The following is an 18,411-nucleotide window of genomic DNA, read 5'->3' as shown; positions in this document are numbered from 1 at the left end:
ATTGAAGAAGACTTGAAACTTGCGACTGAGACCATAAACTCATTAGGACAGTGTTTAATGTGGTAATAAATGAAAAATAGGTTCACTTTATCAGTAGGTCAAATGCAATCGGAATTCAGAAGACTCGCCCCCTGCTGGCCATTCGAAAGAATGCCGGTTTAAGGCACTTCAACATTGACTTGACTGTTCAGACCTGGTAACAGCTGCTTGGTAAAGTCAACATGTTGATTATGCTCTTAATACATGCTAATTAGTGAGCTTTAGTGCTGCTGCTATGGATTTCTTTACCCTTTCACAGAGCCAGGCTAGCTGTTTCCCCCTGTTTCCAGTCTTTGTGCTAAGCTAAGTTAGAGTATCTGGCCGCTGGCAGTAGCTTCATATTTACCGTATAAACACGTGAGTGGTGTCAATCTTCTCATCTAACTCTCAGCAAGAAAGCAAATAAGCATATTTACCAAAATGCCAAACTATACCTTTATATTTTAACAGGTTAGCTGTTTTAGTAACGTGCAGGGTGCAGTAATATTAAGAATCTTTTTCATGTGTCTGACAATGTGTAGAGTTATGAAATAAATACAAAGTGGTTCTGATAAACCATATTTCATGTTGTAGTGTGTGTCACGGCCATTTACATTCCACTGATGCTCTTCGGCCTTCTGGGAAATATATTAACAATTCTGGTGGTTTGGCTCCGACCTCACATGAGAAGTTCTACCTACCTCTACCTGAGCAGCATGGCTGTTAGTGATCTGTTGATACTCCTACTGCTACCTCTGGATCTGTATAAGGTACACGCACACACATACACAAGGTGTACCTTTTCCCATGCATGCATGTTATGGCGATGTACAGTGTGATCTGACCAAATACTGATGTTTTGGCTCAAGGTGCTGTCATGATAGCAATTAAGGACTACTGATGAATAGGACAGGAAGGGGGCATGATGTATTTGCTTCCTTCAGGTAACTGTTTTCCAATAGTGGATAAACAATCATTGCTTTTCCCTCAGGGGAATCCCTGCTGCCAAATTAGGTTTTCTTCCATTACACTCAAGGTTCATGTCATACCCAAAGAGCTTTTAGATCATTCATCTGTAATTTCCTCTTCAAGATCAAAATAAACAATATTTCATGGTTTAAAATCTACAGTTCTTCTTATGTCAACTGTTATTTTGACCCAACTAATGAGTGACTCATGTATCCGTCCCGTCAGCATCATTTCAGTTGACATAGAAGTGGTAGCGGATGCACAGAGCAGTTACTTCTAAGAGTGAAGAGAATTGTGATTTCTGTGAGTATTTCTGTAAATGATTCTGTACAGCTGCGTTAAAACTCCCCCATGCTTGTCACCATTTTCGTGGTAATTTATCAGGCACTGGCACAGGAAATCAGCATCCCTGTTCTTAAACCCAATCACAAAGCTCCGATTGTTCTTGCATCAAGGCTGTCATTGAGCACAACACCAGACTGATATTAAATGCAGGAACCAGGCTACTCCTTAGGCTCCTTAAACAAACTGAACTGCGAATCCAGCCTTGTTCCCCTTGCAGTGTTCACTTGCTGGCTGAGGAAAAGTTGGAGGATGACCAAAGTCTTTGGAGTTTATCCTCTAAAGATAGAATATCACTGTCACTAATTCCTGAACCTAAGTGACTGACCGACTCACAAGTCCTAGAGCCACGCTGCTAGTGTGGCTAAAAAGGTGTATTATTCAGAATGCCAATGTAAGCTAGGCAGTTGTGCTAGTTTTAGCAGCTACTGTGTGTTTTACCCTGCCAGTTCTGTTCTGACCAAATGTTCACTGTCATTCTCACGTTTGTGGAAATCAATTTCTGTTGGCACTTGTCTAGATATCCTGTATCATCATTCTTCCTGTTTGGTTGACAAAACATCACTATTCTTGTCTGGAACATGTTCTGACTCCAAATGAAACACTCAAGGTTGGTTTGTAAACTGAGTATGTGCCCTTTGCATAAGGTTTGTGCATATCTGAGTGTGACAGCTGTGTTGTCATGAAACTGAAGATGTTGTCAGGGTAAAATAGTTGTTCTGTCTCTTCCAGCTCTGGAGGCCCAGGCCCTGGCCCTTAGGAGACCTTGCCTGTAAGATGACGATGTTCCTCTCAGAGTGCTGCACCTTCTGCACCATCCTCCACATCACCTTCCTCTCCCTAGAGAGGTACCTGGCGGTCTGCTGGCCAATCACTGCCAAGACCCTGGTGACGCGACGCAGAACCAGGGCTCTCATTGGCTGCCTCTGGCTGGGTGCAGCCGTCAGCGCAGCGCCGGTGTTGGTCATGGTTGGAGTGGAGGAAGTTGGGGGAGAGGAGCTAGTGCTCGGTGGATGGAGGGAGGACGGTGGGTGGCGGGAAGGAGAACAGGGAGGCTTTATGAGAGGTGGAGGGGAAAGAGGAAGTGGACACATGGCCTTGATGGATGGAAGATTGGAAGGAATAAAGTGGAACGAAAAAGAGAAAAGAGGATGTGGTGAAGGAGTTCAGGAGTTAAAATGTTTTGGAGAGAAAGAAGAAATTGGAGGACGAGATGTGAGGAAACAAGGAGGTGGAGGAAAAGTGTTTGTTGAAAAACAAGCGGATGAGGGAGAAAGTGAAGAAGAAGGGAAGATGGAAGATGAGGGGGAGCGGCAAAATAAAATGAAAGAAGATGAGGGAGGAGGAAGGGAAGAAGGTGTTGATGGAGGTCGCGGAGGAGAGATTGACAACAGAGAGTGCCGCTGCACGCAATATGCCGTCTCCTCAGGCCTGTTGTCGGCCATGATGATTCTCTCCAACTTGTACTTCCTGGTACCGCTCTGCATCCTGGGACTGGTCTACAGCCTGATTGGACGGACATTGTGTCTCCGTCCACAAAGCAGTCGTAGAGACCAGAGTCACCGGCACACTGTCAAGATGCTGGGTGAGAAAAATACACACCCTCAGGCACTTCCTTTATTGTAGCAGTTGAGGAATTCAGGTCATTTATTTGTCATTTTACAGCACAGGGTTGCACAATGAAATGTAGGTTGGAGCCCCTTCGTGCTACATATAGGAATAGAAAAAAATAAAATTAAATTAAAAATTTCAATATATACACTTAAAGATATACCATCCATCCATCCAGTAATTTTGTAGTGCATTTCTTTAATTTGCGTCTGCAGGAATGTAACAAGATGCATTAAGAGGACAGTGTTAATAATATGGTCGGCATTGTACCATTAAACTCAACATCTGGGGCACACTGTCTATCAACTTTGACTACGTTTAAGCACCTAGCATCATTGATGTAAACACAGATCTCCCTCATCTTGCCGGACACGGTCCGCCTGCCAAGTGAAATACCATAATTCTGGATGTTGTGGTGGAGCCAGGTCTCTGTAAGATCCTGTTGCTGGGTGAACCTGAGTCCCATATTGTCGTTTCCATTTTCCTGCGACCGGACAATAGCCAGGAGTTGACTGGGTAGTGGAGTAGCCTTAGGTGCAAGCTGGATTAGCTTAGCTCTTATGCAGGGTTTGAAGGAGTTTAAAGGAGCTACTGGCTGCCACATCTGCAAACACCAGGTGGCTGCGCAGGTAGGCCTCCTATGCCATTGTAGCCAGCAGTGGAGCTGGTAATTGTTAATATTCTGATGATGTGATTGTTATAACAGAAATATTAGACCTATTTGAATACTTTGTGGAATAGAGCAGCTAACAGTTTCTGCTTCTCTAATGATAAGCTTCAATTTTTGATAGCATGAGAAATAAGAACAGCGGCAATCTCCCTTGTGTGAGGTTTTGATTGGCTATTTAGCCAATCACCCAGTGTCGCAGTGGTGCTGTTTTTTCTGCACCCTTGTATTAGATGGAGGCGGGTTCAGGAGGAAGACGGTTTTGAATTTGTGCTATTGCATGGCTGGGACAGCAGCCATTAGAAAACAGAATACATAACACAGACTCATTTTGGCTGGTGACGTGTCGCACATGTGACCTCTATTGACTGGCCGCCACTGCAAACAAAGCTGATGTTAGCCTGCTTATACATTCCCTTTAAATTGAAAATAAAATATTGAAATAAGTAATATGGAATATAGTTAACACATCTGACCTGACACTTAAAAATGATATTTTAATAATGATGTAAGCTGGAAATTTGTTATAAAACATTTTGCAAAACTTACATTCGCTGTTTTTGAAGGTTAGCATAACTGGATATTTCCCTCACATTCTAAACTACATGCATTGCTAAACTAACAAGGTAATAACTCCATTTACAAGGGACTGACAATAAGGTTTAATATATTATTTTCATCCCTGTAACTGTTAAAGTTACGTTAGCTTATGTTAGATATTAAGCATCTCATGATGCTACAGTGACTAACTGTTTCAATTGTTGATTGCTTTTGATTGGACAGTGCTACCGATGTTTCCTAGCAACCAGTTTAGACATTACTGAAGTCTTTACTAGCTAAGACATTTCGTTAGTTTAAAAGGAGCTGTAAGTGACATTCTCTGCCACTAAATGTCAAACTAGAGAACCAGCATCTCAGACCAAAACAAACCTACGCTACAGCCCACCAGACCCCTAACAAAAAAAAAACACTGAACTGAAGAAAATAAAACTCAGCGAAAACCTTCTTTCCACTGTCATCAATTCAATTCAATTACCAACTCTGGTTTGGTCGAAATAAATAATTCACAGAGTTAGATGAAAAAGAAACAGCCGTTACATCACTCTCCTCATTGTTTTCTGCTAATGTTTAGAATCTCATACACAGAACTTTTAAGTTGTAATGGTCTGATTTAGTAAATTACTAGTTTGAAACTAGCTAGTACTATACAAAATATTTAGAGAGGATCTAGGATTAGGTGGCACAGCCCAATCAAGGACAGTATTTTGAGACGAATGTAAGTGGTAGAATCTGGTTTGTTAATGTAAGAGACATCTTTAACTTCTAATGTCCTCGCCCTGCATTTTTCTCTTCACCCTGCCCCTCTGCCTCTTCACCTTCTCCAGGAGTGATCGTCTTGGCGTTTGTCCTGTGCTGGCTGCCCTTCCATGTGGGTCGGACCATTTTCTCTCTTTCTCTGGGCACCGGTTCAGACACACAGGAAACATACACGGACACAAACTCACACTTAGACGTTACCATGCTCTCTGACATCAGCACAGACAGAAATATCAATATACGCACTGTTACTAAACCAGCTGGCCACTCAGACTCAGACACGCATTTCAAAACCTCCCCCAAGACTGAAAAGATGACTGCGCACGCTCACACAGAGGGAGATGAAATATTGTGTGACATCTGTACAAAGACCAAAGTCAAAATCAACACACACAATGATGTGGACACAGAAACTGAGACACACACTGCCATGGGCACACAATCTGACAAACGCTTACATTCTCATGACATATCACACACCAGAGAGCAACACATAACCACTGGCACGAGCACACATAATGTGGATCCTAGCACTGAAATGTATACACATTCTGAAACACACAATGACACAACGCATGTTAACACACAACTGGGCAGATTTACAGAGAGCAGAAACACAAATGATCAAATGCATAACAGCACAAACACCACTACACATCATGACACACACAAAACGACACATATTATTAAACAAGAATCACATTCACAGACTAGTTTCCATACCGACAAAAGCACCAGCAGGCCGAGCAGTCCACACACACTCACTGACACGCAGAACAGCACAACCATTTGCATGAACTCACAACACGACACACCTAAACACACACCTGTGACACCCACAGACCTGTACGATGATAATACACACTATGACACACACGTCAATAATACACACGCACACCCTGACACACACTTGTATTTTTTATACTATCTGTCTCAATATTTCAACCTGGTGTCCTCTGTCCTCTTCTACCTCAGTGCTGCTGTCAATCCTTTACTGTACAACCTGATGTCTGCCAGATATAGACACGCTGTGCACAGCCTCATGCACACACACTCTCAAACACCGTCTCAACGCCTGCGCACAGTCACAGCACGGCACTCCACGACCACGTTGTAAGGGCAAATACTGTATGCGAAGAACTAGACGCACACGCTGCATGCAAAAAGGGGAAACAATCAAGCAAACACATTGCGGTCACTGTTTAAACCTCATCGCTTTTCATTTAAACAATGTCTTGGTACCTTGGTAATGGCAAAAACTTTGTGGTCATTGGTGGTACTGCAAAGGCCATGACAATATCAAGAACCACAACTTAATTAAAGGCTTTGATGTATAGATGAATAAACAGCATTTTTATTTTTCTCGATTAATTGAAGCTTTACATCTGTAAATCTTGGTGTTTTAGGGACACTCTTTTCTTTATATTTGGACCATAGATTTTGCCTTCAGATCAAAGCATCCATTTTGACTTGTCAAACACAATGCTAACTTTTTTGCTCCTAAATAAAAAAAAATCTAGGAGCACACAAAGAAATGTAGGAGCACAGTCAATGTGAATGTTCAAGTAACACAGAAAAGAATAACAAACATTTTATTACAAACATATTTATACTGTGTCTGTGCTCCTTTTTGTGAACCCCACAGCTTTTGTGATGTACCGCTGGAGTGCGATGTGCAGTCACCCTGACTAACGTTAAGTTAGCTGTTGATGGTCAGTAAATACCTGCGAAACGTAGGCTGGTTCTTTGTTAATCCATCATGCCTCGTTTTGGATTTCTACACGTGTTAAATACTGAAGATGTTATGTCTGGGCCTGGAGGCTTTGGAGTCGCTTAAAGGCACCTTTATTGGTGGAGCTGCTCTGAGTAACAATAATTATCTAAGTAATGAGACTGTTAACCCTTGATGTTGATTAATATAAGTAATTGTGTTCATAATATATAATGTAATAGTAGTTAATTTTTTTTTTTTTAAATAAACTGCCCAGCATTTACCTGGACACTTTAGTAGAACAGACCCATGATTAGGCCCATTCCTATAATAGTGTGACCCAACTGTGAAGGACGACGGACAAAATTCGGTCCTTCTTTTGTTCGGGCCAAGCTAATATTAGGATTTAAACATTTTCAGTGTGTATCTTCCAATGTTACGTTCTTTTAGTACGAAATACCCTCTTTGTGTTTTTTACTGGTCAGTGTTCCCTTGCTGAGCCACGTGAAGGTAACGGGTCGGTATGTAGCCGCATGAACGCTCCCGAGTCTCCTGCCGACTACAGCAACAACACCGCAGCTAATGACATGCAGTCCACTGAAACCATAAAACAACCGGCTCCCAACACAACACAGATTCCAACATTAACTCCAAGATAAACTCCATGTCAGGATACAAAACAACAATAAAATTTTTTGTGCTGAAGCCTGTCAGGCCAAACGATATCAGAAAGGCTGGAGTCAACCTTATTTACTGTGGTAACTGTTATAAAGTGTGCCAACAATCTCGTTATAATACTCAGTCCAGCTCACTAACCGTTTCGTTATCGTATCATACATGCAGCTGTGCTCACATTGCTGAGCCTCCAGGGAAAGACACACAAATAGTAATGTTAGTTACTTAAAAGCGGCAGGCGAGCTAACGTCAACATATCAGGTCGGCTAAATGCAGTAAATGTAACGTTATCATGGATTAGTTCAACCTCAAGCTGTATGAGCCGGGAAAAATGGCAGCAACAGAGCCTGAACATGTCTGCGTGAAAAGTCACACTCGGCATGCTGGTGTTTCTGCGTTTATTGCGGGATCTCTGTTGTGTTTCGGATAATGCTCGCGCATGAGTTCAAGCAAGCACACGTATGAGCACACAACTGGTTGCAATCATAAAATCGAAGTGGCTGCTGAAAACTACATAATGCCCCTGTAAGTCGCTGTCATAATTGTGTAAATAAACAAAATTCTACCAACTTGTATGTTGTATCATGACAGTATAGAAACTTAGTCAGTGTCAGCCTTTTTTGGCAATTTCCTCGAGGCAGTATGTGCCACTGCAGAGCAAACTCCCAAGTGTGAGGCCTAACTCAGACTGATGAAGCCTCACATTGGCTTAAGCAGAACTTAAAAATGCAATTTGCAGAACGACGACTGTAGATTTTGTTCCTCATTCACTTCATGGCCAGTGCGGACAGGAGGAATGATGAACCAGTAACTCTTTCAGTGTGTGGACAGCATGTGAATTTTATTGTGCTAGGATTACAAAGAAATATGAAATCCAGCCATCAACACAGTTTGTTTAAACAGCATCACACACTGCACTTATTTTAGCTCAATGAGAATCTTATGTCAGTGTTTTTAAAGTAGGGCTAACTTACTTTTAGAATACGTGTATTTTAATTGAGGTACTTTTCCACAATATGTATATTTATACAGAGTATAATTATAGTAACAGTGGCCTGCTCAAAATATGTTCTCCCGTCCACAGATGCACAAGCACACACACACACACACACACACACACACACACACAGAATAGGGCTATCATTTTGATTCATGTAGTTTCATCCAGGTTGATGTGTTTTGATGTTGTATATATTACGTTACGCGTCCTGGTGTGTCACATACGGTCATAAATGACTTTATTTCATATCACCTCTACGTGGGAGGTTATGTTTTTCCCAATGCCAGACTCTCTGTCTGTCAGCAGGAAACATTTCAGAATGGATTTCCTGAAGTTTGGAGAACAGATTGCCCTCGAGGACTTAGGGACAATTGATTTGATTGTGTCTGTAACCCAGGCCATTTCTGCCACGAGATCACGTCTTAGAACTATGTGTCCATGAAGTAAAGGCTTGATTCCAAATCAGTATGAGAAATGTTCAAAATTAAAAGAATTATCTGTAGTTCACTCAGACAGTATAATATCATAAATCAATGTAATTTCCCCCCCTAGCCTCTCACATCTTTGTTGGTTGACAATATGCCTCATATTATAGATACTGTATAGCTGTTACTACTGTACACTTTGTGAGGTGCAAGTATATGCTATATTTGTTTAATGTTTTGCTTGTATTTGACATGAGGCATTCCCTGGGATCACTATCAATATAGTTAGGCCATCTAATCAGTATTGTTTGAGATAAGATCTATAACACCTTCTGTTCATTTTTGGTTATGTTTATTTGTTTGTTTATTATAAGCCTGCTATGTACATATGTAAAATATTGGCTGACTTACCAAATACTTTGCACTGACTCACGTCTTCTGTTAAAAGTTGCACCTGAACACACTGCAACAACTACAGCTGACAGCCAGCAGAACACTGGAGTGCACGTATGTTGAAAGAGTGACAGATTGTAACTATAAAATAATGCAATGCTACAGTCTATAGACAGATTGATGCTTTTCTTTTTCCTGATAAAACAGTTTGATATGCAAGCTGTATAAAATACCAAAAAAATAAACAAGAGACATTTTATTAAACATACAACACAAATGTCAGACATAGTGTTATATTTATAGTACCTCCTTCAAGTACGGACGTGCCGCTTATACACTTTAGCTTTTGTATAGAAAATAGATGTACCATGTGAAGTAACAAGCTCTGGATGTGGATTTTGTAACCTTTGGACAGAGTCACGCTCACTGTTTCTCTCCATTTCCAGTCATTGTTCTGAGCTAAGCTATCTGGCTTGTAAGAAGCTTAAAATTTCTGTATTTATCAGTTTATAGTACTGTCAACACAGAAGCGTTTTTCTTTTCATAAATTTTATAGTCACATGAATACAACATTAAGGCATCATAATGAAAATAAATATTGTATCGTGGCTCCATTTTCAACTGGACTATACATTAAACATGGCAGCAGGGCAAGCGTCAATTATAACATACAAAGAAACATACGAACATACAAAGAAAGAAAAACACAAGTAATTTAACAGAAAAAGTGGGCAATAAGATCACATTCATATTTCAATAAATAATTCTTGTAGAATGCTTATTGTATGGACACATTTTCAAATCGACTCAAAGTACTTTCCAATTCAAATGATGGGCAGGACCTTGAGAGCTTCTTTTCTCACAGGAACGTCTTTCAGTCTCAGGCGTGTCTGATGCAACAGATATGCTCCTCTTTTAATCAGTCCAGCTGTATACATGGTACACTGTAAACATGATGAACAGTCATTGCGTATTGGGTTCTGAGCTATGCCAAAAACACGGGTGACCTACACTGTACCTGAATGCATACAGAAAGGCTGCTGCCGTTTTGATAATGTGCAGCTCATGCCTGTTTAGACACGGTGTAGACTAAGCCTATTCCCCAAAATGTGAAACTGTTATTTTAATATATTAGATCGATTGGTTGAGGCAGAAACAAGAGAAAAATTTTGAGAATTCATAGCCTACTTATTACTTTTTACCTGCATTTATATAGATAATATTTTTCAAAACCCAACCTGAAAGCAGATGATTGTCATTAGATTTCCTATATTCCAGGATGTGTGGGCATTTCTGTGTTTGAACAGTTTGTTTGCTGTGTGTGTATCTGCCCTGCGTGCGTCCAGACTTTGTACCCAGTGACTGAAGCTTGAACACACACTGCTGCTTTCTTGATGAATGGTCAGCGACAGCAACTTTGCTGGGGTTTTTCATTTTCACGGCAGTTTCTGCAGTTTCCAATCACTCTGGACGCTGACATGGGAATAAACTGCAGTGCTTCTCCAGAGACCATAGACTGTCTGTACGACACTGCCAGGTATGCAAAGAGGCGACAAATTGAACCCATATCCCTGGCAGCATCTTTAAATATGTTGTTTTGTGATTTGGGTGAACTGTAAAGATGTGATGTCATCGCATCATATAGTGAAAACTTAATCGTAGCCCCAGTTTGGGGGCAGGGATAATGTGGTGGTCCAACCCAGAATGCTATAACTCTCCAGCCATGCAGGCCTGGTTCCTGAAGCCTCCCTGGATCCATCACTGACCACCATGCTTTCCCTGAACTCCTCTTGGGCTCTGGAGCAGCAGTACTCCACTCTGCAGAGCGGTATGACCCGGCAGCAGAGACTTGCCTTCAACCGTGACCTCCACACCCTCTTCGGAGGAAACACCACGGTCGGATCCTACTGGTGTTAAATTTGCACTAAATGTGTCACTGTCCCACAAGCTACCGTATGCATGGTTTGCCTGGCATTAGTCATGCCTGGAACATTATGGAATTATATTTATTATCTAGAGAAAGTGTCACGTACCACCTCATGCATTTTAGTGAACGTAGTTATTACTGTGAATATTTTAAACATCAGGATTTTTTAACATGTATGATTTAATATGAAATAGAAGTATCGATTGGAGACCAAAAAATGAAATAGGGCAACAAAGTACTACATAGTGCAGAAAAGAAACATTTTCACGCCTAAATAAATTTGCACATTGTTTCATGTATCATGTATTAGCCCAGTGCTTCATAACTATGTTTATGACATTGGGAGTTCTGGAGAGATTAGCATTGCAAAATGTTACATGCTCACAGCCTCAAATGCAACAACAACTTTGTTACTAAGTTACTTATACTAAGTATAATTTTCTATGTGTGTCTGTAGGTGAGTTATGGGGGTGTGGGTGTTGTTGCACTTGCCCTCTCAGTCCTGTTTGAGATGCTAGCCCATCACCAGACCACAAAGTCGGGCCCCCCACCTCCAGATCCGATACGCAGAATGTTCGGGGCTGATGCGGGGTCGGACATCAGCTCCATTGCCAGCGAGTTTCTCAAACAGGTTGAACAGGATTTTATTTTTTTTATTTTTTATTTTTTTTAAACCTGTCCTGCCCAGCAGCCTGGTATAGAGTATAATGACCTGGATACCATATTGTGCCAGACAGATTTTACTTTAACAAGAGAGTATTAAAATACTCCTTTGTCTGTTTTATTATTTATTTAATTATGTATTGATTTGTCACCGGGCCGGACAGGGGGGCAGACACGGGGATGGGGGGGAACAAACAGACAGCACAGAGAAAGGACAACACCTGCAAGAGAAGGGGGAAAGGGGGATGGAGGGTGGGGACAACAGGGAAAAGCTGTGGGAAACACCAATTGCAGAAAGCAACGAAACCTGCAAGAGAACAGAGAGGGGGGCTTGGGGAGGAGAAAAACAACAACAAACAAACACAAACAAAAAAAACAATAAAATAATAATAATAGTAAAAGAAAACCAGCCGAACAGCAGCAATAAACAGCTGACATATTAATGACATATTAAGACAACTAAGAGAACAATGAAAACAAGAAACAGTCACACACACTAAATAAGCAACACAACACAGCCACGAGAGCTGGAATAATAATTAATTTAAATAAGTAACTGAAAGAAAGGCATCAGGAATAATTCTACCAGGGACAACCTAAGTTTGTTTGTGTCTGTGTGTGTCTGTGTGCGTGTGGGTGAATGTGTCTGTATGTGTGTGTATGTACATGTGTGTGCGCATAAGCCTGTTAAAGAATGTAGTTGTTAGAGAGAGTGGGACGCCACGACTGTAACAGGCAGGCAAGAACCCCAGTAGCCAATAGGGGTGGAAGAAAGAAAAAGAATAAATCAAATCAAAAAAAACAAAGACTCCCAGATGCACCGCGATGCAAACGCAGAAGACCCCGACCCAAATGCCAGTTGACAACGTAATGCCGACGGAACGCAAAAGAGGAAGAGCAGCGCCCGGACCGACCGCGTCGCAGACACAACATAGACCAGTGGCCTCCCCCATCCAGCACCCCACCGCCGCGCAGCAAACAACCACAATGCCCAAATGCCACGCAATCATCAACACCAATGCACAAGTGACGAGCCCAACGCGCACACTGCGCGAGCACGGCGACACCCATGCCCAGCAGCCCCCCGCGAATCCCGCGTGTGAGGTCGGGCAAATGAGAGAGAGCAAACGGAACAACACGACAGCGAAAGCCAGTGGAGAGAGACACCAGCAGCAAGCCCCAGCCCGGCAGCAAACGCGCCGCACAGGTCACCGTGCACCCGCCAATAAAAGTCCACCGTCCCCCCAACTGCCGGAAAAAACTAAGGCCGCCGGCGCCAGCCGACATCCCCCATGCCCAGCGCGCCCCCCGGCCGCCATGCAACACCAGCCAAACCAGCAACGAGGCAAAATCAACTAGCTCAGCTGCATGCCACCAACAACCCACCCATCCATCAAGGGCCGAGAACTCCAGGCACAAACCCAGAACAAACCGGAGCACAGCCCTGCCCCGCACCCACACTGCACATCCCGAAAACTAACTATATACCTCAGTATCCAGAGGGGTCCAACAACTGGCCGACAGAGAAATGGGCAAGCACGGATCCGAGGCCAACGAAGCAAAACAGGAACCCCAGCCCAGCCAGAGGCATCCCTCCCTACAGTGCAGCCAGTGACAGCAGCCCCCGAGGCCGATTTCATCCCCGGACAGGGGCCCAGCCCCCCCCAGTCAAGCACCCCCAAGGAGGAGCACCAAAACCTACCCCGACAGCACCGGTCATGCGCCCCAGAGACTCCCGAATGCCCCCACCGTGAGAGAGCTGGCAGGGGGGAGCAGCGGGAGCCTCACCTCTGCCGAAGAGGGCCCAGGCGAGGAGAGGAGACAACGGGCCCCCAGGCCCAGGGACACACCACCCGCCCAGAAATGAGCAAAGGCCACAAGCCCGAGTCCGCAGAACCCTAGGCCAAGGGCGGGCCCCCACGCCAGGGGAGCCCCGACCCCCCCCAGCCCACCCCAGATCAGGCAAGGCCGCCACCAACCCCACAGCACCCCCAACGCCCGGGGCTCCAGGGGTAGGACACGAGGCCAATGAGAATCTCTCCCACTCCTTCAACCCCTCTGCCTGCCTCTGTAAATGTATTGTTTTGTGTTGGATGCATGTCATGGATTGTGAAGTGTTGTATGGTGGAGTGAAGATAAGGTGTGTGGTAACTAAGGTGCAACTAAAATTGGAGGGTAGTTGTGACACAGGCACCCCACAACTGTCAGGTAGTGGAGCCTCCCATCGTGCCCCTCCCACCCCCCAAGCCCTCTGTGTCTAATGTGTAATTAAAATTGAGGGACAGGCAGTGAGGGAGGAAGAAGTGCGAGGCCGCAATAAAGCAGCCCCACCCCCCAAACGCCCTGCAGGCTGCCCGTCCCCCAGGATCCTAAGGGTGTATGTTGTGAGACATGACCAAAGGAGGAAAGGTGAAGGAGGTCATAGGGAGGCTAGAAGACCAGATTCCTGACTGGCCCCATCATTTATTCAGTCCCGTCCCCCACCCCCCTAAGCAGGAGGACGCCAGGTCCCTCCAGCCCAGGGCTTATAGCAAGAGCCCCTCTAGCACCGGTAGCACCCCAGAGTCAGTGACAACCCCGCCCATCCCCAGGACGGGCCCAGGGGGGCCCAGCCCCCCCAGCGCGCAGACCCGCCCCAGACCCAGAGGCTCCAAAGCCCCGTGCCCGAGACCCCCACACACTCCAGAGGCAGGTCAGTGCAGCCCCAACCCAAAGTCCAACAATCCCCCGTCCTCGCCGGGGCCCCTCCGGCAGCCCCACTGCTAACCCCTCACCTCACCGCTCCCCCACAATCAGCAGCACTCCGAGCACCACCAGCCCCCAAGGGAGCAGGTCCGGGGCAGCAAGGACCCCACCCAAGGACAGAACGGCCCAACAGCCCAGATCCGAAGGTCGGCCCACACCCAGGAGGCAATGCCACACAGGCCAGGTCAGGCCAGAAGACCCCCACCCCCGCTCCCTTCCCTCCCTAGCAGCGAAGCATCCCACACACAAACCCCCACCGTCCCCAAAGAAAAGAGACAGCAATCACCCCGCGACAGCAGCAACAGCCCCTCAGCCCTAGGGAGTCAGCAGATGCAAATAGCCCCTAGGACTCAACACGACCACACTCCAGAGGGCCGCGACGCGACTGCAAGCAACCATCGACACACCCCAAAGCACAATCCCTCCATACACAGGATCCCGGCACAACCACCAAGCATCCAGTCCGGGCACTAAAATCCAGAGGAGACACCCCCCAACCAGCTCAAAAAGGACCAGCCCGCACCCCCAACCCACCCCGTCAACCCCTTCTTCCCGGTCCCCCACCCCTCCAACAACCAGTCGCCAGACCCCTCAGAGAACCGAAATGCAATTATCAGGATGCACAGCATGCACACAGGACAGAGCCGCACACCAGCCCAGTCCCGGCCCGCACCCGATGCCCCCAACCCCCGACAAGCACGCAAGCCAATAATGACCTACAGATGAGCCAATCAACACTACTGAACAGGATTTTAGATGTAATGCCGTAATCATAGTAATGTTGATTATTAAGGTTAAACCCACTGATGAGTAAAAACATGGGCCTGAGCCTTAAAGAGAAACTATTTTACTTCCCATAAACAGCAGCCACTGTGGCCACAAGTGGCAATTACAGCATCATGTTAAATGCTAATATATAGTGTAACAATAACACAAGAAGAGAGTAGTCATAAAGTTGGTGGACTTACTCAGTAGGGTCAGTAACACAAGCTACTAGTCATACCAGACCAAGTAAGGCTGGATTGAAGCAACACACCCCTTAAAGTATTGTACTGAGGAAGTGTGTATTACTTACAAATCCAAATTTTCATTTGAAGGAAGGAGAAAGTGTCATTTCTCCTTTCAGAAGCTTTAATTGTGGTAAACCACAACTGAAATTTTCAGTGTTACTGTTACCCTTAAAAATAAGCAAATATATACTTGATGAACACACAGTATGTTTGAGCTGCCAACGCCATACTCATGTCACAAAGTATTTTTTATTTTGTAGCTGCACAGAGACATATTTTAGTACTATCACCATCATAGCAAGGTGCATTACAAGATTGTATGTACTAAATGTACTACTACTGTAAAACTTATACACTAAATCTTCTATAAGAAAACAGTAAAGTATCCCTTAATACCACAAAATGGTTGTTTGGAGGCACGTTGATTCACTCTCAACGTCATTTACCGTGACAGATTCCTGGTGCAGCCAATGACCAGCACAGGATGACAGCACTGCTGGAGAGCTACGAGGGAAAGCTGCGATCCGAGCTGAAGGATTTCTATGAAAGGATGATGTCACCGGAGAAGAGCCCTCTCAGCTCTGCCGGGGTTAGCTTTGTCGTTGATACAAAGCAACTACAGAAATTACAAATATTAACAACAAGCTTGTACATCTGTTAATACTGCTGTTTCTTACAGTACTTGGCTAGATGTCATGTGCTACACTGTGACCAAAACGGTAAATCATAAGTAGCGCTTTTGTCCCTGTGGTAATTCATTAGTTAATCTAGTGTTAATAAGTGTGCTAATTGTTTGTTTTAACCCTGTGTTTGCTGGCCCTCTGCTGTATGGTTGGCTCAAATAATTTCAAATTGCAAACAAACTGTAGTAAGGCCAGGGTCAAACCTTAAACACATGGCTAAAAAGGGGAGTGTTAGAGGGAGGTTGTTCAAATTCTTGTACCTCATTCGTGTGCAGGTGAAGCAATGGATGAATGGAGCTGCTCTCCACGTCCACACCTTCCTCCACTGGAAGCGTCTGACCAACTCATCAGCTGGAGAAGTCTTAAGTCTGGGCTACCTGCATCGTGTTGACCCTCTGCTCAAGACCTACAGAGAGTATCTGCTCAAAGTGGTACCGCTCTCCTCTTTTATAACATGTCCAATTTCTGCAAGATAAGGGGGAAATTAATGACTTTATTATTCAGTTTACAGTGCAGATATTTACTATGAACTTGACACAGGAACAGTTGTAAACACCCAAGGATAATCAATCCCACAGAGCATTGTTTTCCCCACAGAGACCACTGGAGGTCAGTAGACCTCTGTTTACAGGAGCAGTGATAAAATACAACCACAAGGGAACAATATACAGATGGGAAACAAAGCAGCAGAACAAGTCATCCTACTGTATTATGACTCATAAGCATTAACTTGATCGTATGTTGACTCATACTTTAAACTCGGTTGTCATTAAACCCATAGATACAAATGCGGTGGACAGAATATTTGGATCACCTCTCAGTATAACCACAATACAGTTCAACAGCAGCACAAAGTACGTTCTCCAAAGAGATCATACAGTTGAATCAATGCCTTTTTTTAAAAAACAGTTTAAAACAAAAACTGAGCAGTAACCTTCATGAAGGTAGGATTTATTTGTAGGGCTGTTGTATTAGCCCTACAAACAAATCATATTTCTGATCTTGTCAGCCGATGACCCCTCCCTCTGTCACCAGGTTAAAGTGTTTCCGGCCTTGAGTCCCGCACCCAGCGGGCTGCTGATAGTGGAGCCTCTGCGAAACGTGACCCACAGCGTTCACCTTAGAGTCTGCGAACATAGGACTGTCCAGCGGACCCTGGTGGAGCGCTTCCTGTCAGACCAGAACCTGCAGAGGGGAAAGGAGTTCTTCCAGACCTCCCACAAGCACCATGATGCTCTGATAGCACAGCTAGGACACTTTCAGCTGAGCATGGTTCCAAAACAATTCAGACTGACTGGCTATTATTGATGATCTGGGGCCTCATTACAGAATGTTTTCCTAACTTCTTGTCCTATCTTAACTTAAGTTTCAAAGATTGGAAAAATCCTATCTTCCTATTACAGAAGCAATTCCTAAACTCATGACTGTGTCCTATCATATCTCAGACCTCGTTTCTTATCTTAATCTGGATCCTTGACAACTCACTTCACTTATCCCGGGCTAAATAGCAAGCATTAATCATGTGGTGGAGGAGAGGAAACTCCCAAGTTCTCTTCCCAATTATCATCCCAGGGTAAAGATTTGATTTCTTGCATTAGGACAGTTCTATAAAAGTTAAATTCCCATCCTAAGATGGGAGTTTTTCCTAAATGCAGTTAGGAAACACGTTTCTGTAATATCAAAAATCCAAAATGTCATCCTTTTCTGTACCAAGTTTCAGAGGCCCCTGGCCCCAGATGTTTAGAGTGAATCATAACTGGTTACTTATAGATAAACTTACTGATTACATCACTGCTCACCCATGCCAAAAATCCAAATAATGGATAGTTGCCTCACACAGCATTTCACTGCACAACAAGAAGTTGTTTTATTTAGTACAAGAATGCTGATGTTCAGTTGACTTGCCTGTAAGTTTATGTCCATCACAGCCATATTTCAAAAGAGCCTGCATCTATCTAGTTAACCATTAGTCACAGAAGGCTGCAAACTCCAATTTGTGCCTTCCATGTAATTAAAATGGAGTCACAATTTTTCCCCCTCAACAATAATTTTGTGCAGTTAACAGCAATTGTCCTGGCATAGCTAAGCAGCCGTAGGCATGCAGGCCTGTCAAGCTTTGGATTTCTTTACTTGTCAAAGTGTGTATGCAGGGGGCTGTAATAAAGGTGGTACTATACATGCAAAGAGATTGGATTGTGGGTTTTTTAAATTAAAAACTGTTATGGCAGAAAATTGTGTCCTCTTACATTTAATCT

The 18,411-nt window shown here is 44.1% G+C and overlaps 2 protein-coding genes across 3 annotated transcripts; both read left to right on the top strand.

Annotated features, from left to right (window-relative positions):
- LOC119882694 lies at window positions 1-6,491 on the top strand. Its single transcript, XM_038692880.1, has 3 exons — window positions 1-788; window positions 2,062-2,914; window positions 4,993-6,491. Exons 1-3 carry the CDS (start codon window positions 642-644, stop codon window positions 6,039-6,041), a joined length of 2,049 nt encoding a protein of 682 aa, XP_038548808.1. The 5' UTR covers window positions 1-641; the 3' UTR covers window positions 6,042-6,491.
- A 3,987-nt stretch (window positions 6,492-10,478) lies between these two features.
- Window positions 10,479-18,388, top strand: LOC119882685. Of its 2 annotated transcripts, XM_038692867.1 has the most exons (7): window positions 10,479-10,665; window positions 10,850-11,024; window positions 11,513-11,686; window positions 15,928-16,062; window positions 16,432-16,587; window positions 16,938-17,010; window positions 17,192-17,333. In XM_038692867.1, exons 1-6 carry the CDS (start codon window positions 10,523-10,525, stop codon window positions 16,980-16,982), a joined length of 828 nt encoding a protein of 275 aa, XP_038548795.1. In that variant the 5' UTR covers window positions 10,479-10,522; the 3' UTR covers window positions 16,983-17,010; window positions 17,192-17,333. The 2 variants fall into 2 exon arrangements, with proteins under 2 accessions (XP_038548795.1, XP_038548785.1); XM_038692857.1 differs by lacking the exon at window positions 16,938-17,010 and having other exon boundaries at window positions 10,481-10,665; window positions 17,192-18,388.
- Window positions 18,389-18,411: the final 23 nt, after the last annotated feature.

The sequence above is a fragment of the Micropterus salmoides genome, unplaced genomic scaffold (genome assembly GCF_014851395.1).
Source record: "Micropterus salmoides isolate LMB-PRFRI ecotype aquatic unplaced genomic scaffold, ASM1485139v1 Ms_hic_scaffold_10, whole genome shotgun sequence".
In the NCBI taxonomy this organism is placed as follows: Eukaryota; Metazoa; Chordata; class Actinopteri; order Centrarchiformes; family Centrarchidae; genus Micropterus; species Micropterus salmoides.
This window is presented reverse-complemented; position numbering and strand designations above follow the sequence as displayed.